The 27,409-nt window shown below is 43.0% G+C and overlaps 1 protein-coding gene across 1 annotated transcript in view; it reads right to left on the reverse strand.

The window, feature by feature from the left end:
* The window catches only part of LOC310864008 (mitochondrial intermediate peptidase-like), a gene marked incomplete at its 3' end in the record, with an annotated part of 52,817 nt that overhangs the window by 17,161 nt on the left and 8,247 nt on the right, over positions 1–27,409 (reverse strand). Inside the window, exons 7-17 of the mRNA XM_083772540.1 lie at positions 26,757–26,913; positions 24,551–24,599; positions 22,741–22,801; positions 21,376–21,428; positions 16,228–16,381; positions 15,981–16,058; positions 15,274–15,484; positions 9,028–9,137; positions 8,405–8,479; positions 6,601–6,720; positions 1,125–1,246 (exon numbers count right to left, since the gene is read on the reverse strand). Of these exons, the coding sequence (XP_083628666.1) occupies positions 1,125–1,246; positions 6,601–6,720; positions 8,405–8,479; positions 9,028–9,137; positions 15,274–15,484; positions 15,981–16,058; positions 16,228–16,381; positions 21,376–21,428; positions 22,741–22,801; positions 24,551–24,599; positions 26,757–26,913 (1,190 nt within the window). The remainder of the gene's footprint in view (positions 1–1,124; positions 1,247–6,600; positions 6,721–8,404; positions 8,480–9,027; positions 9,138–15,273; positions 15,485–15,980; positions 16,059–16,227; positions 16,382–21,375; positions 21,429–22,740; positions 22,802–24,550; positions 24,600–26,756; positions 26,914–27,409) is intronic.

Raw genomic sequence — 27,409 nt, forward strand, 5'->3', positions numbered from 1 at the left:
CCTCATAAAGCCACCCCTCCCTCCCTCCCTCCCTCCATGCTCCCCCGAGCCTCTGGGCCAAATCTCTAAGCAGTCTCTCTCTCTCTTCGCAACGCTCCGATGACAGGAGACAGAGATCCGACAGCCGCAGGTGGAATTAAAACAATGTCAACCAGAACAGGAGGAGGAAAGAAAGAAAGAAAGAAATGGAGAGACGTCTGAGGGACTCTCTCTCTCTGTGTGTGTGTGTGTGTGTGTGTGTGTGTGTGTGTGTGTGTGTGTGTGTGTGTGTGTGTGTGTGTGGGTGGTTGGGAAGGCGGAAGGGGGTCTTTACTCTAAACAAAGCTTTTGTGGAGTCCAAGGGCGAGCACTGTGCTGATAAGAAAGAAGGGTGATGGTGGTGTTGTGGTATAATTTGGATGCTGGTATTATCTGTCTGTGGATTATAACTGCAGACACCTGCCAGCCAGGGCTGGTGTGGGGTTTCATATTAATGTCATGTTCTGTGTCAGAGAGAGAGAGCGGGGGAGAACTTTAACAGTATCCAGGAAAAGGCTGCCTGTCAGGAGGCATTCGCCTCTGCGCTGGAAACACAAAACAGCTCTTACTTCAAACTGTAGTAATCTCTCCAGTCACGAAACCTTTAGTGGAGAACAATAGACGCAAAGAAGAAACCCAGAAGACACACTGATTATAATATCCTTAAATAACCGGCCTAGACAGTCATAAGTACTCCTGTTTAACCAGCCGATGACGCAGAAAGGAAAGCAGCCAGTGTAAAGCACCTGGCCATGATTAGGATGACCCTAACCCTGTCTTCAACTAAATTCACTAGTTCAGCCCCAGATGAACTGTCGGTGATCATTTTGCACTGTGCCAGCGTTTGCTACAGAGTGTGTGCTCGCTACTCAATATCAGAGCATATGAGCGGAGTGTGGGGATTTTTAACTGAGCGTGGAGCGTGTTTTAAAATGGGTCGATCGATCGATCGGCTTCGGAGCGAGGAGGACCGCCTGCCGCTCCAAGCCGCTCCGGTCGGGGATCCGACTGGAGCATACCTGGCCCCAGATGGTCGTCTATGGTAACGGGACGGAATGTGTTTTAATGGGGTTAGAAGAAGTTCCAACACTCTATCCATATGTTACCTGTTCAGAGGGTCCTGAACGAAGCACTGCCTCCACACCATGGAGGCCACGGCCCGGGACATGAGGTAGGAGTAGTACTTGGCCCCGTAGCCGATCAGGTGGCTGAACCTCTGCTGCCATGCCTGAATACAGCCAGGAAATAAAAAACAAAAGGGCAAAACGATTAGCAATCATAACATGTTTTGTTTTTTTTAATATGTGAAAGCTTAGAATAGCTCCAATTAATCCAGCTGTCAACAGGTTTTACTGCATGTGGATAAGATAAGACACAGAACAGAGCTGAACGGCACGACGATGGAACTCTGCAGCGGTGGAAAAACTACTCGCATTTTGTACTTAAATAAAAGCATCAATACTGCAATATAGAAACACTCTGTTAAAGTCCTGAATACACAATTTACTTGAGTACAAACGTATTGGTATCAAAGTGTATCAAAAGTAGAAAGTATTCTTTACGCAGAATGTCTCATTTCAAGTTTTCAAATGTATTCAAAATCTTTTGAAAATAGCAGATCTACAAGCTCACAATGCGTCGAATGCTATGTGAGGAATTGTGAGATTGTAGTTCAAATGGCCACATGTTTTGTAATAATAATAAAAATCTACAAAGTATCTAGTAACAAAAAATATCTTTGGACACCGTGTATTGATGTGTTATTAAGTGTAATGGTTTTCTTGAGTAGGTGTGTGTGGGTGATGAGTGTATGCGAGTGGGTACAGTTAGGCCAATATGACTTGTGTTCCAGCTTATAAAAAAGGTTGCTGATGGATGGGAACCAGTACAGTCCTATTATGGACAGCCATTCCAACAACATGGGATATTCAAGGTTATTATAGGCAACTATATGTATAACAAGAGAGTAAAACATGCACGAATTAACATTTTGTGAACGAATATAAATGGACAAAAAACTAGATACAACTAAAACTAAGTAGAACTTCAAAATATGGGGTGTTCATAGGCATCATTACTTTGACAGGGTAAGTCCAGCTTCGCTCTAGTCAACTTTCATCATAAAATTCCCACGAAACATGGGAATTTCACGACCCATCTTCTCACTCTATAAGTCTATATAATATAAACCTGCCTGAGGGTTTTCATCTATCTTATCTATAAACAGCAGCTCTTTTATGGTAGCTGTAAATGCAGAGGACTGCAGGGAAATTCAGCTGGCAAACACTCAAACGTTCAACCAGATGAAAAAAGGTTGAAAAAAGGTTGCAGCTGTTAACAGACCTAAGTTACCACAAAGACCACCCCCAAAAATATCAGTGCTGCATAAGGATCTGAACTTCTGAACAGTGCCGTGGTTTCGGCCTCGGGGCGTCTAAATGTCTTTGGGGGAATTCATCCCTGCATGGAAATAGAAACAAGCCCAAAATGACAGTCATATTTTATCAGCTGCACGCTCGCCCACATGAAATGATAAGTTGCCACTACCATAAGTTGCCACTACCAACCTGATAGATGGTAGACCAGCCTGCTTCGCAACTGGTAATAAAAATACTGTAGACAGTAGGAACACTTTAGACCGGATCAGGCTGTGGAGAGGGTGGTTGTCTGTGTATGGTACCATTTCCTAGTTACTGCTATCCGTTCACACTCATATTTTATTTGTAGTTGATTTTACCCTTCATCAGTCCGAAGCAGTGTTCATTTTGTCGACACGGACATTCCCACTAAGAGGAAATGCCACTTGACATTTTTCAAATCAGCCTCATGGTGGCGCTATAACAGGCAGAGTCGTCTCTTTGCCTAGAACTGCACCGATCTGTGTAAAACCTTCTATGCACACTTCCTAGAGGCCAAGGAAAAACATCTGGAATGACCTACAGTCCAGACTAAAGTTGGCTTTGAAAGTTCCCTTGAGAAGTTTCAAAAGGATCATCTTAGATGTACAGTCCAACCAACACCTGCACATGTTTGGATATATACTAGCCTATGTTCATGCCTATATATTTATTATTTCGGTTTATATTTTGTATATTGTGTATTTTGCCCTGCTATTAAAAGAGTAGGACTTTGATTTGTTGTATTTATTTCATAGGTACTTTGAGGTGTATTATGGATGTTTTATTTGCTGTTCCAAAATGTGAGATTTACAATGTAGTATAATGTATAGTGTCATTTTATTTCTGCCTCTTGGCCAGTTCCGACTTGACGCAGTCTCAATGTCAATGCCATATTATTAAAAACACAATAAAATAGCAAACATACTTGATTTACAAGCACACACTTCAATTCAATTCAAAGGGCTTTATTGGCACGAGAAAACATACGTTTACATTGCCAAAGCAGACGCGCGCGCGCGCGCACACACACACACACACACACACACACACACACACACACACACACACACACACACACACACACACACACACATGTCTATATGCATCTATAATCTTCACTCTTCAGATTGTAGTAGTGGTGTAGTCATAGAGCCACATACTCCTGGTATGGCTGGAACTTCCCTCATGTCCTCTCCTCTACACATTCTCTCTTTTTCCATCCATCTCAATAAAAGACAACATAAAGAGGGGAATTGACTGCTCGCTCTCTCAAAAACGAATCTTTAAAGAATGTGGATCCGAGGTGTAATAGTCTTAAAAATGGTCTGAAAACAGATCAAGCTCTGGAGCACGCGGGTTGAAGACGGGGTCAGAGATCGGAGCGGGGGGAGAAGAGTCGACTGCTTATCTTCGGGGGTGGTGTGTGAGTGAGAGGCTCTGTGGTCTCTGGTCTGGTCAGATCTGAGTGATCCTGCAGCGCGAAAACGTGCTTAAGCTCCTAAAAGTGTCGGCTTGACGAGACCCATCTGGGCCGTTAATGACTTTAATAAGGGTAAATAGTACTCCTGAGAGAGGAGATGGAGTTCAGGAAACCATAACATTTGGGAAACCACGGCCAAGTCATGGGCTCTGGGTGGAGGGGGGTCGACGAGGGGCGGCTGCACACACTTTGTTAAAGGACTATTGCAGGCCAAGGCCTCGAGTCACCTGGTCTACAGGTCTGTTTCCGTTGGTAGGAAAATCCAATGTATTGGAAAAGAAAAGTAAAGTGCACGTCTGCACCTAAGAAAAGTGTAAGAGAATGCACTGTTCAGAGATTAGAATGATTTCTGTTTTGTTTGTGTGTTCGAGTAGCATTTGTGCGACAAAGTATTATAAGCACAGCATTAGATCTCACAAAAGGTTCTGGTTTTTGTAGAAGATCAAATAAGGTGGAAGTTATGGGCTAGCCAAGAGGTCTTAGGCCTAATACGTGGAGACAGTGTGAAGTCAGCCTAGCGTGCCGCATGCTTTCAAACTACTGCGCATTTCATGTGGTGTCAAGAGAATTATGGCTATTTGATATTAAGGAAACGGATAATCTAGATGAGCTACTCAACAACAGCTCGGTGTGATGTCTGCGTCTTAAGGAGGTGCTTAAGAAAACACTCATCACAGCCCGACGCCGGTATTCATCGTTCAAACCTTCCAAGCTTCCCTTTGTTTTTCAATCCCTTTGCATCAAATGGCTAACGTTAACTGATTTTTTTCGAGGGCGCGCAACTGGGTCACATGTCAGCCAAATATCCTTTTGATCCTTGCATAGAAAAGGCAGACAAAGTCAGCAAGAGCAGCCTTTCATTCACGTTCCTCTCGGAGTACAAGATAAAAGGCATTTTTGTTCTCTCCCAGCACGGCTGGTGGTCATTTGTTCACGGCACTAAGGAGCGACACCACGTTTCCGAGGGGTCGAATGTGCACTTGCACGAGCAGAGGGTACCTCAGGAGCAGCATTTATTTGGAGAAGGGGGGCCCCTAAAGCCTCCCAAAGCCAAGAAACACAGATTAAAGAAATGTCAACATGGCCTGACGGAACGTCGTGGTTGCTGCCATTTATTTCCAAATATTATCTTCTGTCCCGACGAGGGTCCACCATGTGTTCTGTGTTACTCACAGCTGACCCCCTCCCTCTGTGTGCTCTGCGGGAACTGATAGGTCCACTCTATATATACTATACACATGTCAACATCGCCCGCACTGTTTAGATTCTGCAGCTCTGTGGAACATATTAGCCATTCAAATGGTTGTTTTACTGTGGAAAATGTTCCTTTAGCCGTGTTACCGAGAGGACCGAGGATGAGGGCATAGACTTAAGGGTGAAAGATAAACCTTTATTGCACAATCTGAACAGAATCTACTTCTCGCTCGTTCCGATGTTGTGACGTGTGAATCTCAACAGCACCAACTGGACATTTTGTAAATGAGACAAAAGGTCTATCCACTCAGAATGCACAGCTAGTCCCCCACACCCCCCGTGGTTAGCTGTGTAATCTGAGGCTAAATGTCTGTCTGTGTTTTCGGTGGGATTCGGAAAGTCGAAGGGGAAAGTCTGGCATAGTGCGGAATATAATAAAAGACACACTCCCGTGAGAGGTGAGCTTCATTGCAGTATACCAGTGGTTTTCATATCAAGGCCCATTAGATGAGAATTAATTTAACCTCTCACATTCAAAACAAGAATATTTTGTTGTTGTTGGATAAGCGTTTGTCCACAATTCTATGCTGTATTGATGTTGTCACCATTAGCAGAGATAATAGGCAAACGTTGATGAAAACAACAATTATTCTAACAATAATTTAACTCTTGAGAGTGTACAATGTTTTAAGTCAGTTTGTATTGGTGGTGGGGAGGGGGGCAGGGTGGGGGTCGCGAGACATGGCCACAGCATTTCCGGGGGTACCCAGCCAAAAACGTTGAGAACCCCTGCACTAGAACCCCTGCAGTATACAACTGGACCGGTGAGGACATGAGTGAAGGATGGAAAGAGAGAACCTTTGGCTGTGGTGGAGATACAAGATGGGCCGAATACACACACACACACACACACACACACACACACACACACACACACACACACACACACAAGTACTGAGCTCATTCTCTCTCTATTCCCGATGGCCCTACATAATTATAGTGCAGAATACATTCTTTATGAAGGCCATTCCTGGCAAAATTATGAGTGTGGTTTTGATTCTCTGGTTCCCTCTTCCCAAACCCCCCCGCCTGCGGCTGCACAAAAAGAAGAAAAAAAAAGAAGGGGGAGAAGAAGAAGAAGAAGGAAAAAAAATGCTTCTTTTCATTAAAGGACGAGGCAGAAAGAAGAGTTTCAAATATTTCCCCCAGGGAGTGCTCATTCAAAGTATACCTCGGCTTTGTTATTTTAACAGGGCCTCCGAAAAAAAGCCTTAATCCTTTAAACGGTGCTGCGCCTGGCTGGGTAAAAGATATAAAACCTTTAGACGGTGCTGCGCCGGGCTGGGTAAAAGATATAAAACCAGAGAGAGGGAAGGACAAGAACAAAGGAAGAGAAACAGTGAGCGAGAGAGAGAGAGAGCATGGAATAAAGCAAAAATAAAATCATAAATAATGGGCCTCGATATGAAAAGGGTTGAAGAAAGTAGCCTCGGTAGACAGAGAGCATACCGTGTTGGGGGCGTAGGGCAGGCCATAGAAGCTCTTCTGCATGTCCTTCAGGATGTCTGTAGTGGAGCGGTGCTGAGGTTTGTTGCCGTGGTAGAGTTGGTCCAACGCGGCATAGAACACCTACACCATGGGGGGGGGGGAGGGAAAAAACACAATGTTTTCAATCTTTCAATATATTCCTTCCCAGCGAACGCTTTTCACCCATTTCGAGATCAGATTCTAAAAATGTCTTCTACATCCTGACAGTTTTCTGAAAAAGCTATGTTTCTATGTCAGTCGTTCTTCGATTTTTCTAAAATAGCAGACCTACAAGCGTGTAGCGCGCCACTCGGTGGCGCGCTATGAGCTTGTAGATCTGCCAAAATGGACTCACATCTTTGCTTCTGGGGGGTCCATGGAACAGTATACTGTAGAATGTAGATGGTATACTGTAGATGGGGGTCGCCGCCGCCGGACAAATAAATATAATTTTGGGAGTTCTTGACATGAAACATTTTTAGAACCACTGACATAGAAACATAAGCTTTCAGAAAACGGTTAGGATTTAAGAAGACATTTTGTAGAAAAATGTTAAGTACTTTTTCCACCACTGTCTGACTATACCCTCCTTCCTCCACTGCATGAAGTGGGGCCGAACAAATACAGCCTCTAAATCACAACTCTTATCTCTCGTCAATCACTCACTTGGCAGGCACGTTAAACCGCCCTTATGCCCATTGTCCTCTTAAGTGAGTTTTTAACCCGCTGGCAACACTATGGATATCTTGTGAAAACACCTTATTAAGTCTATGTGATAACGTGGGCCATATAAGCTCTCAGGGCAGTAAAGTTTAATGGCACCGCAGAGGAATAGGCTGCGTCTAGTTTTTGAGCAGTGCTCTTTCCATATATGGCATACTGTATGCTGTAGTGCATACTGTATATAACAATATATTGCCATATCCATTAATTGAACCCAGCATGCCTACCAGCATGTGCACTTAAGCCTCTCCAGCTGATCCAAAATGCCGCAGCTCGCTTGGTCTTCAACCAGCCAAAATTCTCACATGTCTCCCCCCTGCTCCGCTCTCTCCACTGGCTCCCGGTCGCTGCCCGCACAGAATACAAAACTCTGATGCTGGCATTCAAACAAAGCAACCAAAGGTATGGCTCCCCCATATCTTGCAAGTATGATCGAACCCTACAAACCCTCCCGCGCACTCAGATCAGCCAACGCAGGGAAGCTGGAAGTACCCTCACTAAAAACGCCGGGACAACGCTCCACACGTCCCAAACTCTTCTCCCTTCTGGCTCCAAAACTGTGGAATGCACTTCCCATTGCAGTCAGAACTGCAGCATCACTCCCAATCTTCCGCCGTAGTCTGAAAACCCACCTTTTCAGACTCCATCATGGCCCATAGCACTTACCCCACCCCCTTAGATAGCATTTCTGTAGACTTAGATAGCATTTGATACAGACTTATAGCATATTATGTAGACAGCACTATAATTGCATTGTATGTAGTCATAGCACGTCATAGTACATATGTATAGCATAGTAGTATAGATTATAGTATAGTATAGTATAGTTTATATGTATAGCTTCATTATATAGATATGCCACTGTTACTTTCTTAGCTTACGCATGTTTCTTGATAAATGTTTTTATGTGATGTATTCCCATGCTTTTTTGTTCTTGCTTAATGTAAGTCGCTCTGGATTAAGAGCGTCTGCTAAATGCCTAAATTGTAAATTGTAACCCACCACTGTGCAATAAATCTGACTTGCAGTCATTTAATGAAAAGGTTGAAAGGTGAAAAGGTACCTGTAGCTGGGTGTCTGCAGCCATGCAGACCTTCTTAGACTCACATAGGCGAGCCACCATGCTGGCAGACAGAGACTAAAACATGGGAAACAATAGTCATTAAACTCAAATACTCAATTTCATACTCATTAAAAGATAGGTGATAAGTGATATTTTTTGTTTAAAACAAAAAGTATTTTGTTTAAAACAAAAAGTATTTTGTTAAAAGGTTAAATCACTTATATTCTGAAAATGCATTTTCTGTTTCATAAAAAGCTGGAGAGACACAGAGACTCCTGTTACTGAACAAACTCACAGTACTATCACAACATAGAGCTTTTTAACACTTATTTTAACCAAAAGAAAATCACATACCCTACCTTTAAGTGCTCTTTGTAATTAATTGTAATACATAGAAATAAGGTAGAATAACAACAATAAAGTCATGAGCTGGACTCAAACCTCAACCTTAGTATGTTCAGCACCAACACCTTTTCTTCCACATAGATTTCAACTAATATTCACATATCGCCAACATTTATTTAAGCTTTGAATTGTAACTGCAAATTTGCGTACCTAAGACAAAAACGAAGCATGCGTGTTTGGAAAGCGCCATCTGTAATACCAAGGTTCAGGAGGTGTACCTGTCCTGTTTTGTAATGGCGGGCAAACTGGCTGACGACTCTGTAGTCGGAGGCGAAGTACTCCATGAGGATGGAGGGGACCTCTGCGAAGTCCGTCGCACATCTCGTTCCTGCAGAAGACAAGTTCAAGGTCAGGTTCTGCTCTAAGTTGTTCTGTGTGCAAGTATTTGGCAGTATGACTCGCTGTTCAGAAACGGTCGCAGTTCAGGTAGCTTTTTCAGAAAACTGTCAGGATGAAGAAGACATTTTTAGAATCTGATCTCAGGTCAAAATGGGTTAATCTATATATATATATATATATATATAAATGAAATCTGTTGCAATTGTCATCCAAACCCTGCCCATAGTGACTACATTTTAGAGGATACCATTTATTTGTGTTAGCTTAGGCCTACTGCAGGTGACTTGAATGGTGCAATGTTGAGTACAGGCCTACCAAAGTGTGCCTGTATTATTGGCATTGATGGTAATGGTATCTGTTATTAGTCTGACTTGAGGCAGCATTTATGTGGATGGATAACAGAATACCATTATTTGTTTCCCACAATTGATGCTCGTTTATGGTTCATTTAAACAAAGAAAAATAAAAAATACACCCACCCCCGCGGCTGAATATCGATTAAATTGACAAATCGTCAATATTGAATCCATTTTCATTTTGGACACTTTTACACATCCCTAATTGACGCAGGGTTCTTCAGCAAATGACTAAACACTTGCTTGTTATACATAATGGCATCGCAGGAATGTACTTTAATATGCATGTACATATTTGCAGTGTGCAGAGCTTAAGACGTAACAAAGGGGCAGACGTCAAGACATGTAGGAGTAATACAAGAACCAGCAAAACAAAATGACTGAGAAGACATAAATGCTACTGTATCTGCTGGAATGACAAGCTCCTATGTGATTGACAACAGACAGGTACTCTATATCTGCTGGTGAAACTAAGCACCAATGTTTATGACAACAGGATAAAAAAATAATCAGATTCAGGTTAGTGAACATGCCATAGTGTCGATGGTGTTGTACACTGCACTGCAAGGACAAAGCTTGCAAAAAAACAGCAGTCTCACATGACAGTATACAGTATCTCACCCCGTAAGTAGATATTGGTGGAAATACAAATGCTGGGAGAGACATAATACAGTAATAGACAAGTAAAGGATCATTCCTGAAGCAAGACGTACAAGAGAATTACCAGTGAAAGCAATAGCAGCGTATAAACTATATTCCCAGCAGCTTCAATAATTAAAGTGTACAATATAAAAGCTGGCATCTTTTAATCCATTTTGGGTGGGAACCCCTTTTGGTGTTTTAAGCATGTTATGCTTTAGCTGTTGAAAAATAGCAGATCTACAAGCACCGAGTGCCGCGCTATGAACTTGTAGGTCTGCTATTTTTGAAGAATCGTGAAAATGCGGCACAAAACCTTGAATATATATTCTTTCAGAGCGAACATTTTTAACTCAAATCTTTGCTTCTGAGGGGTTCCTGGAACAACATATTTTCAGATGGGGGTCGGCGGCCAAAAACAGATAATTTTCGGCGTCCTTGACATGAAATATTGAGCACCACTGATAAAGAAACATGAGGTATTTCAGAAAACTATCATCAATGTCAGGCCTAAATGGGTTAAAGTCAGTTCTGATCCAATATACATAATACAAGGCACAGGTATGCAGACTCTTTCTGAATCCTGCTAAAAGGAGCGGTGTCAAGTTGCCACGTCGTACAGTATCCTTCAGTATAAGTAAGTGGATATAGCCGTTACTATGAAACTGATGTTTGGAGGCATCTCGGGTTACCACCTTAAAGGCGTGTCCCTTGGCTTTATTATCCGACAACTGAAAGAGGTACACGGCGCTGACACCTTAACGGTCTCCTCGGGGCCTTGTTCCCTAAATCGGATTTGACTTCCCTTTTCAAAGCTGAGCTACACCCGTAACAAATGGTTTAAATATAACCTGACGTCCAAAGACGTAACTCTAACTCCTCCTGACATTTGGAAGCCGAGCACAATAGCCGTCATTATCAGATAAAATGTCAAGCGTCGATCACCCCGTCGTAGATGTATGCTGTAATTACTTCTCTTAAGTCCTTCAAATGTTGGATACAAATCTTATGTTTATGTAATGTATGTGGCTTTGCCAGTTTTGCCCAACACGTGTACCTGCATGTTTGGGTAAAATATTGAAGCGTACAGTTACAGTAAGTGTGTGCGCATGTAACAGACACACTGGCTGAGAAAAGACATGTTGTTAAGCTTTGTTAAAGGCCTTTCAAAACAGGCAGCGATGAACGCAGCCGTTTTCACCTGGATCAACGACAAGTCTGCTCCAGGTCTGCTGAAGAGGGGCACAAGCATAAAAAAAGAAAAGAAGCTAAACAGAATCCAGGTCTGGTGGTGAGTCACGTGCGTGTGCACGAAACGAGCACGCGCGCAAGACTTTCACGGGACCACGCTCACGTAAACACGTTTGCCCCCTCGACGTCCGCGCGCATACAGAAAAACAAACGCAGGTCTCATTGGAAATGAACTATAGGCGCGTTAATATCGCTTCCCGTTTGAAAGACCCTTTAGTCAGACACAGACACAGTATACTGTATGTGCACACCTACACATAGTTGTTTATGCGTGATTCTTACAATGAAACATTTTCCTGTGCGTGTTTGTACCGGAGACATTCTATGCATATAAAAGCTAAGTCGCTGTCCATGCTTTTGATCAGAACGCCGATGTTCTGTCATTTCTGACTTAACCAAGCATCTATATAAATGCTTCTAGAGAGATCAGATGTGACAGCATCTATATAAACGCTTCTAGAGAGAGATCAGATGTGATGTAGCAATGGAGAATTACACCTACAGTACCGGTTTGCGTGGGGAATGGCTTTTCAGAGTAAAAACTGCCTCTGCAGCCTATGGCCCTCATTTATCAATTGAGTGTAAAATCTGCCCCAAATTCGAGTGTGGGTTTCGTAGTACATCCAGGTCGCCATGGCATTTATAAAGTGATCGCAAACAGCTGATCCTTCCTTAATTTTCTGACGTTAATAAATGTGACGGCTGAAATCTATCTGGCACGCCCTATGAAATCAAGCCTCGCCCTCGTTTTTGCGACATGAACAACTGCAATACGACCTGGAAACCATGGTTACAGGAAAAAAAAAGTTTCTCCCGTGCCTTGATGCCCGCCTCACCCCCCTCTCTCACACACACACACAGACGCACACGCAACTTGCAAGCCCAACTAACTGGTGTGTTGTTAAATAAATAAAGGTCGAACACCTGCATGAATTAAATAAAATTGTAGGCCTACCCTGTCTGTTTCCCTCTCACCTCGCTTGCCTTGCTGTCATGCACGCACCTGCATGACACATCGACATCGCATCGCCATGAATGGAATACGTTTGTAGGCTGGCCTATATTAATTTTACCCATTCGTGCGCAGTGCACAGCGAAGGCGTGAGACTGCGCACTGCTGTGATAAGTCCTGTGGGTGAGTGATGCCTGCATGAGAGATAGGCTATCATGTCGTCAAGGCAGTCATAATCAACGTTGTAGTGATTTGATCATTGATGAACGAATCATAAACATATAGATGAAGGCTTGGCGCTTGCATGTGTGCTGGTATGTGTTGGCGACGCACGCCGCGGTCCCGTCCTCCCGACCCCCTAAAATGATCTCGCTTTTATCTGAACTGTCAAAGCACTTATTTAAATGGTGAATGATTAAGCCCCTTACGCCTATAGCCTGCTACAATTGCAAATAGGCAAGCTGTATGCTTGTCATTGTCACTTGGAAATAAAGGCGTGCAATATCACAGACAGTACAGTGATATAGGCATCTGATGTCATGCCGCATGCGCTCCCAAATCATCTCACAAGTGCGCTCGCATAACAAGGCCAGTAAAGCACTGTTAGATTAAGCACAAACTAATACATTGTAAACATGTTATATTGTTTTTAATTGTGCGAATTTAATTACTTGTAAAGTTTTAATTTTTTTTACATGTATATACATAGTTTTATATTAACATTTTAGGAGTGAAAACATATGCTTAGATGCCTGTGACAGCGTGTCAGTAGTTCAGACAATGCTGCTCCGCTTGTGTACGACAGAAAACAGCCGAGGACAAAGCATACGACAGCTCCCGACCAGACGTGACTTTTTGTCCTACTCAAGTTCAATTTCAAGCTTTGGCGGAAATGGTCAATTTCGGTAATTTCGGCGTGCACCCATATTTTGGCGTACGCACGGTTGATAAATGAGGGCCTATATCAGGGGTCGGCAACCCAAGATGTTGAATGAGCCATTTTCGACCAAAAAAAATAATTCAAAATCTACCTGGAGCCGCAAAAACATTTTAAGCCTTAAAATGCTTATATAATGAAGACAACAGGGCTGCAAGTGGATATTAGCCTATCTATCAAAATAAAAAGTGCGCTATGGTTTAAGCCCGTTCGGAAATAGCGCACTGAGCGCACTGTGCAATGCAAACTAATAGGCGAGTGCGCTCCCGCGGTGCGCATTTCCGAACGCAGTCAACGCACCCTCCATTATTATGCCATGTTTTTTGCATTGTGTTCTTATACCCGTTTAATGTGATTTCTGTGTGTGGACATCGCTGGAGAGCTTCTCAACATTGGGCACGTAAAATGTCACTTTAATCTTTACACACGATTGCAAGCTCTCATCGGTGAGGCGTGTGCGGTATTTGGATTTAATGTAGTTCATGTTTGAGAATATCTGCTCACAAAAGTACGTTGATCCAAAGATGGATAATACTCCAAATGCGAGTTTCTTCATGTTCACATAATTGTCTGGAAGAGCATTCCATGTTTTCCACACAAGTGTGTGGGAAGGCAGAAGGGAGCAAACTTTTAAGAAGTGGATCGCAGCTTTAAACTCCACCACTGCTGGCTGCTGCTTTGCTGTTTCGTTGCAACCCGGGAGATAATAAAACGTCTATATGACTCCTTCATATAGTCACCGTCTGTGAACGGCTTGCCACGTTTTATTTATTGTTTGATAGTTTGTCACTGCAGATTTAGCCATGGTGCGTCATGCAACTGCAGCCTGTTTTACGCAATCGCTACATTTACATTGTAAACGTGTACATAAACATTCAGATTCCAAATATAAAGTACTCGCCACATGTGCCACGGGTGTTAGAATGTTGCTGGTACAGCGATTAGCATTGCTGCATCCCGCATTGTTTAATAAAAAGCATTTTTATCCGAGCTGTTATTTTGCCATTGGCTTTCAACTACGCGCCCCCACCCGGTGTGCAACTGTTTCCCAACCCCGTTTGAGAAAAGGGGCGCTCGGATAAATATGCTTTTTATTAAACAACGCGGGATGCAGCAATGCTAATCGCTGTACCAGCAAATTTCTAACTCCCGTGGCACATGTGTCGAGGACTTTATATTTTAAATCGGAATGTTTATGGACTGCGATTGCGTAAAACAGGCTGCTGTTGCGTCATGACTGACAGTCATGTTTCAGGGCTATAGCCTACTGCAGATTAAGCATACAGGCAATCCATCATAATATTTATTCTACACATTTTTACAAAATTGGGAAACTTAAGAATGTTTCTGTCACGTTTGGCCTCCTACAGAAACCATAAATTAAAAATAAAAATGTGAAAAAATAAACATTATACATTTTCATAGATTTTTTTGTAATGCTACAGGGAGCCACTAGGGGAGTGCTCAAGACCTGCAAGCGGCTCTTGAGCCGCCGGTTGCCGACCCCTGGCCTATATGTTTGAAAAATGCTGGCGCACTGGAAGTGTTAAAACAGGCCTGAAAATCCACCTTTCAAATCCACCTTTCAACAGGCCAAAGGGAGAGGAAATGACTTGTCAAGTACCCCGCACCTCTTTATGAACCCACTTCCTTTCCCCCCCCCCACCCTGTACATGTCTTTTCTATAATCTTTCTGTGAGGTTTTGAATTTCGTTGTTAATTTTCATGATTATGCATTGAATACCCCAGACCTATGCTATCCATTTAGACCATGTGTGTTTGACTGTACTCTGTACTGTTTCCATTTCTGCCCAATACATTTTTTAATCAATCAATCAATCATCAATCATCAATACGACTCCGATCTCACCTGTGACGTTCTGGTAGCGTGTGATCTCACCTGTGACGTGCTGGTAGCGTGTGATCTCACCTGTGACGTGCTGGTAGCGTGTGATCTCACCTGTGACGTGCTGGTAGCGTGTGATCTCACCTGTGACGTGCTGGTAGCGTGTGCGACCCAGCATAGAATGCATGGCGTGGCCCATCTCATGGAAGAGGTTCTCCATCATGCCAGGGGTGAGCAGGGTGGGGGCGCCCCCCCTGGTGGGCTGGGGCAGGCTCAGCATCAGGACCACCACGGGAAGCTGGTACTGCCCCGTGTCCTGGCACTGACGGCCCCCGCGGATGGTGAAGTGGCAGTCCTGAGAGATAGGTGAGGCGGAAGTAAGGTGGAACAAGGATAGTTGGAGAGGAGGGAGGAACGGTGAGAGGGGTGGACAGCATAGAACGAGGCAGGGATTCAGGAAGAGAAGGGTGGAGAGATTGGGTCATAGGGTGGAGAGAAGGTGGAGGACAAGAGGGATGTGTAGAAGAGGGATTGAGGTGATGGGGTGGAGAGGGATGGAACGGGTTAACAGTATAGACGGGTGAGAGGAAGAGGGATTGAGTGATAGAGTGGAGAGGTGATGGAGTGGGTAACGGTAGACACAGGGTGAGAGGAAGAAGGGTTGGGTGATATTAGTTATGTTGAAAGTTTATTGGAGTACAGTGTAGTGGCACATTTAAGCAGGGTCACAAGAAACTAATTGTAACATATATACATATAAAATATATTGTTTTGTATATTATCCATCTAAACTGGATAAAACGGAGGAGACAGAGCTGTGCGGGGCGGGCGTGTGTCTGTAGACTCTCTACCTGGTGAGGTTTGTCTGCCCGATGGAAGAAGTCACAATATATGTATCCCAGCAGCCCCTCCGACTCATGGACAACAGCCTACAAAGACAAACACAAACAAGGTTTTATTGGTCATACACAAACACAGACCAGAACTTAACTCTCTGTTAATGTGGTAAACGGTACAGACACATGAGTGGACAGCAGCTTAGAAGTTTAGCACACACTATAATAAAACACTTTATTTACGGCATTCACCAACCCTTACCAGTTTCCGGACGTCGCTGCTCCACACCTCTCCGGCGCCGGGGACTTCAGACATGAGCGAGACGCCATAGAGCTGGGAGAAGACGTGGTTCAGACCCTCCATACAGGCCCCCAGGGAGAAGTAGGGAGTGTACAGGCTGGGGTCGATGTTGTACCTGCCACCCAACACCAACATATATCAGCATTAGGACAAATACTAAAACTAAGTTTAACCCATTTTAACCCGAGTTAAAAACATATATATTAAAGATTTGCGCCACATTTTTACGATTTTTCAAAAATAGCAGACCTACAAGCTCGTAGCGCGCCACTCGGTGGCACGCTATGAGCTTGTAGATCTGCTATTTTTCAATAGCTAAATTATAACATAATGTTTAAAACACCAAAAGGGGTTCCCGCCCAAAATAGGTTAAAACTGTTAATAACTAACTCTGACGACAATATACACTACAGTATAGGTAGATTCCTGGGTGTTCAACAGTTCACATTGCAAAACATCATTTTGCAATATTAATTTGTTGTGATCTCATCAGGAATGTGTCAATCTGGAAAAAGCTAAACTTGAATTACGCTTTAGATAATTATGAACTAATTTCCTGCCAAGCTTATACGCAGTCCTAAGCCCTAACCACAGGGTCGAGACAATTTTAGCGTTGTCCCAGCGGTGTGATATGTCATGTTGCATGTTGATATATATTAAGGAATATAATATGCCTTTTGTATTCTTTCTGTATCTTTCTGTACTATCAGCAAAATGTTGATTTTTATGTTACACATTGAGGGAAATTACCATTCTCAGATTAAAAAAAACGCAGCTTATCAACAAACCGGTTAATCAATCGAGCTCTCAGAGCTAAATTAACATTGAAATATAAATTTGATATAAATAGAAATGCGATTAATGGGGGTCCTAGCCTAAATGCATGTCAAACTGGTGATACTTGAAATTAAAATGGTTGAAAATCACTGCGTAAAATCACGCCTTATTATGGGGGTCCTTGACATAAAAAAACAAGTTTGAGAACCACTGATTTAGACTCCCTCGGGCTGGTGAGTGTGAGACATGCGTGGTAGGAAGGAGGAAGAAACAGATAATTTTTTAGACTCCCTCATGCTGGTGAGACATGCATGGTAGGAAGAAAGGAAAAAGGGGAAAACCCCAGATCAGTGGAACATTTTGGGTTCCTGTCTATCTTCTTCTGATGATCACACGGTGCAATGACACCCCGTCTGGATGTGGACAACGCACAGCGTCTCTCTCTGCTGCAACACAGCCCTGAGGGTCCACTCCACACATCACTGTCTCCTAGACTTTAATTAAAACCCACAGAGGAGAGGCATCTTTTTACCCATGGCCAAGGTCTACAGCCATGATTAATGGTGACGACGAGTCACCCTGTTTGTAGGATAGGAAACCAACTGTGTTTCTGTACTTTACAGTGGTGCAGGCTACTCTTCAGTTGGGCAGGGATTCACAACGGGCCAAAAAAGAAATCCCCTAACATTTACATACTGTGTGCGATACGTTAGTGCTGCACATTAGTGCTGCACAATTAAACGAACTGCCAAGCGACTACAGACCAAAGACAAAATATGTTCTTGGAAAAAATGAGAATCGTGTGAGAATCGTGATCTCAATTCTTGTGGATTCACATTTGAGCAAGACTCGTGCTGCAGCGCTATGATATATTATATTATACATAACGTGTGGTCCTGTGAAGCCACTAAGCCTGATAGGGTTAAGGGGTTTATTTCCTATCGCCCACATTTGACACTTTGATATGCAAATTATATGTTATATAGCTTGAATGGTTTAGCTCAATAGTCCCCATTAAGCACAGCCATGGTTGCCAAGTCTATTCACCCATGCACAGTCAGACAGATAGATACACAATCTGTACCCAATTTGACAATGGCTAACAGCTGCTTTACCAGAGAGAAAAAGAGAGAGAGAGAGTGCGCTAAAACACTGAGTGGAATTGACAGAGAAAGAGGAACAGGGATAGTAGTGAGAATGAAAACAGAGTGAAAGCGATGAGGAAGAAAGAAAGAACCACAGAGAACTAATGACATAATGTGTACGTTTCAGAGAAATGGTGAATGTGGGAGATGTATGGAATGAGCAGGTTGAAATATAATACAATACAAATACAAAAAGCAGTAATGGACCCATTTTATACAAATAGTCTAAACACTGCTCTCTGGGGGACTCCTGGTGACCAGTAGTGTTGATTTTGATCTACATAGATCTACAAGCTCACAACACGTTGCAGCGCGACACGTTGTGAGCTTGTAGATCTGCCATTTTAAGCATGCAACCAAACAAAAATGACTTTTCTTTTAGTTCTACTGGATCTCTTCTCCAGTAGTCCCCCTCCTAACATTTTAGTCTACCGGTATTTTTTAATTTGTTGACGAAATTGTCAATATTATGTTTAGTCTTAGTTCCAGACATCATGGCTTAGTTTTTATTCCATTTGTCAGTGAAAAGTCACACGTGTGAACTGAGTGGTGCAACTCCCCTCTCCCCTCTCTCTGTAATTAGCACTAGGCAACAGTGCAACACTATCTCTCTCTCTCTATGTTTCTGGCACAACAGCACCACTTTTGCTCCTACTGGTACTCATAGTCACAAGGTCACTCACATAGGTTAACACGGACATTGCTGTTCCTTGGAGTGGTTGCACCACTCAAAAAGGTCGACGGACTCGACGAACATTTTTCGTCATAGTTTCATACGACGGAATCAACAGTGGTACCAATACTCTTATCAACATGGCAGTATAAATATATTATACATGGTAAAGGGGTGAGTTATCCAGTATTCGTCAAGATAGGGAGAGGTGTTAGGGGATCATCATGGAAAGATATTTTCCTCTGTAAAAGGAGGAGGAAGGAGTGTGGGGTGTGAGAGACAGAGAGAGGGAGGAAAGATAGAGAGAGACACATCTTCACTTCTTCCACTGAGTCGTCACTCAGTGGCCCTCCCTGCCAAAATACAATTGGCATTGGACTTTGGCAGGGCACAAAAAGAGATCTCCCACACATGCAAAAATGGCATTTGGGGGATGCTTTAAATCCAAAAAAGCACTAGTCTCTCGAAGACATAAAACACCTGTAATAATACTTTGATAAAAACCCACTTGGTGTTATTGGGATCTGGCGAGTGCTGGGAAGTGAGGGAGATTTTAAATAATAACAGGTTATCTGTAAAAAACAACATCAGGGGTTGGCCAATAATCTGGAGATACTCCGTGAGACAGACTGCATCTCCCATTAAATATTCCACCACAGCATTACTTTCTTGGGTGTACAGATTTATCTATCTATTATGATTTGTCCCTCATGTGACAGACAGAAATACTGACACAGATAGATAGATGGACAGGCACGGCTCACTGCTCAGGACACTCTACAGAACCATTTCAAAGTCACTTTAACTTAATGAGATAAACTGGAGCCAGATCCTTTTTTTTTTCATTTCAACCTTAATTTAGTTCTCGGAGAACATACTGAGGGCTGGGGGGGGGGGGGGACGAAGACGACAAAGGACAAAAATAAAAAAATAAAAGAACATTTCATCACATAGTTTATCAACATCAATTAAAACAGGTGCCCTCATAGTCCAGAGCAGAGAGGAATAGTGCCTCAATATTAGCCTCTTTCTAGTGAAGTCTACTAGAAAGAGGCTAACTACTAAGTAGACCATGGAAAGCAGGACCTATTGCGATAAAAGAAAGCCAAGCTTCGATATGTACTGTAAAAGCTGCTGGTAACATACTTAATACATGCCTAGACCACATGCTTTGTGCATGTCTCACTGAAGGATATTATTTTTATAAAACGACTCGGTGAATAACCGTTCAACGGTTTGTATTAGTGACACACGGCAGTCAGTCAGCCAATCCTGGTAGAATAGCCTACCTGAGCAATTCCATTGCTCAGGGGAAAATTTATTTTACATTCACAACAATAACTGTTGAATGAAAAAGCCAGGCTCCGCTCACACATAAGAGACGGGTGTCTGCTGCTTGTCGCCGGTCTCCTCTGTGTGTCGGACAGCTCGCCATTCATTTTCAATGGGAATCACGTGGTTCTGACGAGACAACCTTGTTCGATGGGGGGGTGAGGAGGGCAGAACACAGCCATCGAACAAGGTTGTCTCGTCAAAACCACATGACTCACATTGAAAATGAATCGCGAGCTGTCCGAGGAGACACTTAGGTGTGAGGGGCGAGCGCAGCCTAATGAATGTTAGTGGCAGATCACTGAGATGTCGGTCTATCATTTCCACCAGGTTTCATCACATCAACAAAGAGAGATACTGTACATACTGTATATAAACATTGGTGTGCATTTTGTGTCACTCGTTTGCTCACATAAAGTGCTGCTTAACCAACTCAATCTTTGAAAGCATCCGTGTCCTTTACGTTAAAAAGGTAGTAGCATCACAATCAGTTTAACTATTCAAACATAGCAGATATACAAGCTCATGGAACCTATGGAGTCACCTATGGAAGTGACGCACTATGAGCTTGTAGATCTGCTACTTTTTAAATGTTTTGTGCAAATCTTTGATTGAGGTGCCAGTAAGAAAATATTTTGAGATGGGTGTTCTGCGGCAAAATACATATAATTTTGGGCATTCTTGACATGAAACTTTTGAGCACCACTGATATGGCAACAAAGGTTTTCAGAAAACTTTAGAAGACATTTTTAGAATCAGCCGGTGACTGACAGGTCCCTGCTTCCCCTCTGTGTTCATTCGGTTGTGGTGAAAGCAGTACAGTAAAAACTACTGTACTGCTGGGAAAAAAAGGAGATTACATAACGCTTCAGCCTTCAATCTGAGTCAAAACAAACATTAGGGAGGGACTTAAGACAGTGAGCAGAAGAGCTAAACCAGACGTTATAGTCCTGTATCGCAGGGGACAAACACACTGGTACAACTCCCATGGTTCTCCCCTAACACCTTTTGTGCCGTCTTGACACCCGAGGAAGCAACGGGAGCACAATAATAATCTGCAGCCGTAGCTGGAGTTACAACAAACACCTCAAATACACCACAGAGATATAAATCAAGCAGGTTTATCGAATGACAGCTGCGTGCTTGAAAAAGTAAGTGCACCGTGCGATGCCAAGCACTCACCTTTCGGCACGCAACACACCGCTCAAGTACGGATGATCCCATGGCTGTAGCTCCTGGGTGGAATTACAAAACAATGATGAATCATCGTGTTAATACAAGAGTGCATGGATGAATACAGTGTCATGGGCAAAACAAATAAGAATAGACATGTTTAATTCGCTTGCCATGCTTAAAAGCCATTAAGCATTTATTATGATTCAATGAGAAGTTCATAGTGAGGTCAGATACTTCGTCGTTATTGTGGTCCAAGCGTGGTGTGTGCAGACAAGGAAGGATCTGTATGATAAAGTACAACTTGCGAAACGAGTGTATAAAAGAAGATAATTCAAATATGTATTTGTGGGAGAGAGAGAGAGAGAGAGACGCGAGAGAGAGAGAGAGACACAGAGAGAGAGAGAGAGAGAGAGAGGAGGAGGGGGGGTCACGTTAGCAACAAGCTAAGCTGTATATCAGCAGCATATCGGTACGTTCGTTCTATAAGGCTAGATCTACCCTTTAATAGAACGAACGTAGTAATGTACGGTATATTCGTTGCATGAAGCGTAGATCTGCGAGCTCGCAGCACGTCATGTCACAAATAGAAACAGCTCTCACTTGCTTGGTTTTGTGTCATTTTCCTCCCTCCGCAGTAGTAGTAGTAGTAGTTTTATTGTCCGTGGCCATGAAAAGTGCTTATAGTGGCGTTCTCTCCCGAAGTTTGTTTGTTAGTTTGTTGCATTGTGCGCGAGCAATGTGAGCACAGGCATAACTAGTGACAGCCAGCCAGCCAGGGCAGCGAAGGTAACAGATATGGCACTTGAAAAAAACACAAAAACACAAAAAAACCTGACTAAAAAATCAACGCCACCCCCGGTAATTAATAGGTGGGCGGCTTTTTATTGAAGGAAGGAATGTATTTGAGGATTTACGGTAATTATAACTAGTTGACGACTAATTGAGAAACAGTGTTCTAGACCAGGGGTTCCCAGGCTTTCTATTAGCAAGGACCGGCTGACAGATCATAAAATGTTCACGGAACGGCATGGTTGGGGGGGTCACGCATCAACGTAGCAAAACACGAAAGACAGTTGACTGGCCTCATGTAGCCTACCTGCTGCTATATTATTATATCACAACATAATGTTATATCATTGTCATTGATCCTGGTGACACACGGTTATTGGTTCACGGTCGGGAAAACTCGGGATACCCTTCTCGCGTACCAGTGGGACATGTCCTGCGTACCAGCACAGGTACACGACACGTACCAGTGGTTGCGTACCTCGGTTCTAGGCCTAGGGACAGTGGTTCCAAAACTGGAGACCAGGGGAGATGTTCAGGAGGTAGAGGGGACAGAAAACCAATCCTTGAAAAAGAGGTACTTACCGCATTATGTGGGTTGAGTTTTTTCTTAAACTCTCTCATCATGTTGAAGTCCTTGGTGGTTCTGTGAGTTAAAATGAAATAAAATAGAAAATAAAATGAATATGCAGCTTTGCAGACGATATGGAATAATTTTTTATTAAATGGATCTTTGGATTTTGAGCTTGATAGTTTTGTGGCAGAATGGCAAACTAGGCCCAGGCGGTGGCGTAACCGTCTGGGCACGCGACTGGTAATCCAGTTTCCTGTCAGCCTACTGTCTGTCCCTTCAAAAAACCAATAAAAGGCGTAAGCCGCAAAAAAATAAAAATTAAATAATAATGGCAAACTAGGGCATTTATTTACGAAAAAATAAAGTTAAAATTCAGAGATAAGAGGTTTCTACAGGAATATGCAATGTGGCCCTCTGGAATGAGTGTGTAACTATAGTGGCCCTCTGGTGTCACTCCAGAGTAACATCACATCGTCGTGGGATAAAGAGACAGTGGGATTTTATTATTTAGAGATAACGTTACAAACTGAAATGGATATTGACAGTTTATTTATTGTTGGGAAACTAGGAAACACACCTTGTTGTATATTATATCCATATAAGGTGAAACTGTCACATTTCATTTATGTGTGACTAACATTTAGCTCAATAAAAGATGCCGTCACACTGTCTGTCACCTTGTGGTTGAGATGGCGTCATTGGCGTGACAAAGGTCTAGTTCAGTGCTTCCCAAACATAGATCTAGACTACCGTAATTTCCAGACTATAAGCCGCTACTTTTTTCCCATGCTTTGAACCCTGCGGCCTATACAACGGTGCAGCTAATCTATGGATTTTTACAGCTAACGGCCACTAGGGGACCTTCCTAAATGTATCTCTATGGCCTCTATGCGGCTTATAGTCCAGTGCGGCTTGTATATGTACACATTTGGTTTTTTCCCCTAAATTTTGCTGGTGCGGCTTATATTCAGGTGCGCTTTATAGTCCGGAAATTATGGTATTTTTGTTGTAAGTGTAGCCCCCAGCCAAGACTCGGCCCACAACAGCCCTGCCAATCGAGCTCAGCCCTATTGGCACAGTAGGTTGCTCGTTGGTTTGGCGAGTGGGAGCCTGCTGTTCGAATCCCGCTCTCCTGCACACCACTACAATCTGGCATAGTCAGCAGGACCTGGAGCGTGAGGGACATGAAGTCCAACTTCCCAAGACCCAGCCTGCAACAGCCCTGCCAATCCAGCTCGGCCCTATTGGCACGGTAGGGTACTGCACGTTAGTTTGGCGAGTGTTCGAATCCCGCTCTTCACTACATTAGGAATGGCATTGCTTTATTTTTTGTGTGTTTTGTTTGAACTGAACTGCATGCTATTTGATGAACTAATAATTATGAAGTGGAACCATTAACTTTCTCTTTTTGTATTTAATATACTAGTCCTTACCCGTTCTGAATATATGAACAGTAAAAGATGTTCAGTGTGGGTAACCTATCTAATAATTTAGCGATCGCTCGCCCGCTGTCTATTTTGCTCGGTCGCTGTCCGTGTGAGTCTGTTACGCGGAAAAGTGTGTCCCAGTATTAATCTGTGTCCGTCCCAACATGCATTTCACTGGTGACCCGGAAGTGGATGGACAGACAGCGACCGAGCATGTAAGCTGCTGTAAAGTAGCTGTCCCAAATTTGTTGTCAATTTATATACCGGTAATCTGCTGTGACCACCACTGTTAATACTGCAATTGTATATGACATTTTGAAGCACTTGGACATGCATTCCATTTAAAGGTGATATTCAAAGATCACTGGTAGAATGATAATGAGGAAGGCCGTACCTGTCTGCCAGTTTGTCTGTCAGCAGCTGCAAGAACTTCATCACCGTGTCTGTAGAAATGAGGACATTTTTTGACAATTTGTCAATCATGATGAATACTATTTTGCCAGAAATGTGTGTTTCATAGACTGTGATTGTGATATCGTGTGTGAGATTGTGCAATCTCTCTGTAGGGAACAGGCAATAGGGGGTTGCAACACGATGCTTGTGATTATGAAACGACATTGGTGTGTATAATAGATTATGATTGCAAAAGTTTGATTTATTAAAACAAATTGTATTATTCTCAATAGCCTACATACAGTACCTAAATTAAGTGAAGGCTACGATGCCTACAAAGGCCCACCCATAATAATCATAAACGGTCACTGTTTCGAGTACTGCAACATTAAACGTGTGTGCGCATTCTGTACAGTTCTGTTCCTGGAGGATAGAATGCACACACAATATTCTCACAGGCCACACATACTGTACGCCGTGTACGCACTTTGATGTAGCCCTGGTTTACGGTAGGAATGACACCATGGACTCAAAAATGTGAACAAGATTATGCTACAGTAGCAGCACATGGCCAATTAGCACCAACAAGACTCCAAAGACAAAACAGGGAAGCTGGAACTTTCTTTGAGCAAAGCCCAAGAATAATTCCTTTCCCTGGGAAATGAGAGGACAAGGCCCAGGCAGAGCTCAGAGGCCTGAGATGTTTGATACAACTGGCTGACCTGCATCATCATCATCAACCGGGCATAGAGCCTCTTCAACCGATGAGCCGTGGAAAGTTGTCAAAGGGAGAAATAGAAACAAACCTCCCCGACAACCAAGTGCGCAACTGGAGAACAGATTTGCTCAACTGTTGCATGACCTTGGAAGACCGTCTGATGACCTGAATAACCTCTTGTTAACACACAGCGACCGAGAGTAAGTCATAAAGTAAAACGCTACCGGGACAGCTAACGACCGAGTCTGAAATTCTGATTGCGGTTGACTACTGTAAAAGATCTAAGAAGCATGTCCCATAAGAAGACCAAAATATGATGCCTCCCTAAAGTTATGGTCTCTGACATGGAAAATTTCTGGATATTGTGGCAGCAAATCCTACTGTAAAAACCATCATAGTGCACACAGGGACCAATTATTGTCGAAACAACAGTCTCAAGTAACGAGACTTCAGTGACCTGTTATATACAGTCTGTTCTCTGAATGTTGAGGCGCTCATCAGTGGCCCTCTACTGCAAGTCAGAAGAGGAGCTGAGAGATTCAGCAGATTTTCAGCACTGGACAAATTGCTTTCAACTGCATGGCAGCTTATATTCAGTGCACTTTATTAACGATTTCAGCTTTTTACGGTACCGCAGATATTCTTTTTGTGGAAGGAATATGAACATGAGCCTTAACATGTTAAAATGTGTTTTCTCCAACATATTTGACTTCTTGCGTCACCCATCTGTTGCCTCTGCCAAGGACAAGAGGAACCAAAACAAGAGATAAAAGCTTGTGAGGATTCCGCACCCCTAAAAGCCCCATCCATGTAACTCCGGTCACACTTTCTCCCTCTTCCCTCCACTCCCTCTCTCACTCAGAGTTTACTGACCACTCCCTCTCTCCCTCAGAGTTTACTGACGGGATGAAAAAAATGCTCACTACTGGAATCCTCCAACAAACCCCAGTCTGCATCCACCCTAGGCTTTCATTCCTATGGCCAACCTTGACCTGAACGTTTAATTCTAAAAATGTAATCTACATCCTGACAGTTTTCTGAAAAAGCTATGTTTCTGTGTCAGTCGATTTTTCAAAAATAGCAGACCTACAAGCTCGTAGCACGCCACTCGGTGGCACGCTATGAGCTTGTAGATTTGCTATTTTTCAATAGCTAAAGCATAACATAATGCCAACACCAAAAGGGGTTCCTGCCAAAATGGGTTAAAAAAAAAAAAGACACCATCCACCTGAAAATGTATATTCAAATCAATATCATCTCCTCCAGTAGGATTATTTTAAATGTAGACTAAGTACATATGCATTACAGTGGATCCTATGGGCTGGACATTAAAATCGCATTTACCCTTACGCTCCTAATTCCTGTATGTGCCGTGTGTATCTAATCGAATAATCATTTCCCCCACTTCATGGCGACATCTGAATCATCCTCCATGCAGATATGAAAATAAAAAAGTGGCACATATATAACCTTATATTCCTTACATTACCTGGACTCTTAGCCATGGTTCCCTTCAAAGCCCGGTGTGCATAGGTCTCGTAGCCCACCAGCTTGGCCAGTTTGTTCCTACATTCCAGCAGCTCCTCAAGGCACCTCATCAGCTCTGCGTTGGGGTAGAGGTAGATCCTGTAGGCGATCTCCCGAACCTGAGGATGTCAAAGACGGCAACACCACTTCAGTTGGACTAGTATTGATTTGAAGCAGTGTTTGGCCCAGTCTACTTCGTCATATCCACTTAAGTCATCTACAAGACCATTACTTTAAAATAGCAAAAATCTATGACTGTGGTTGTACGGAGGTCTTTCTGCTACAAAGCCCCATCTGATTGGAATAATTTGTGATGATGGCTATTGCCGTTTTTAGGCCAAGGAGTGTTTATCGTGCAAAACTAATGTTTGGAATGGATTCAGAATCATGAAAACCCCCTAGTTTGACATGTCACATGCTACTTAATGCATGATGTTTCCGGCAGAGCAAATCTCCCATTCTGTGGACCTTAATGAATAGAAAAAAACACAAATTAAAAGTATGTCATGACATCACAGGTTAATCCTTAACCGTTGAGCTTTTGGGCCTGTGGCTCCATCTATTTCATCCTTCGGTCGCTTCAGGACTTCCTTACATTCACATCTTGATTCAACT

The sequence above is a fragment of the Protomyctophum parallelum genome, assembly GCF_964188405.1.
Source record: "Protomyctophum parallelum genome assembly, chromosome: 9".
Lineage (NCBI taxonomy): Eukaryota > Metazoa > Chordata > Actinopteri > Myctophiformes > Myctophidae > Protomyctophum > Protomyctophum parallelum.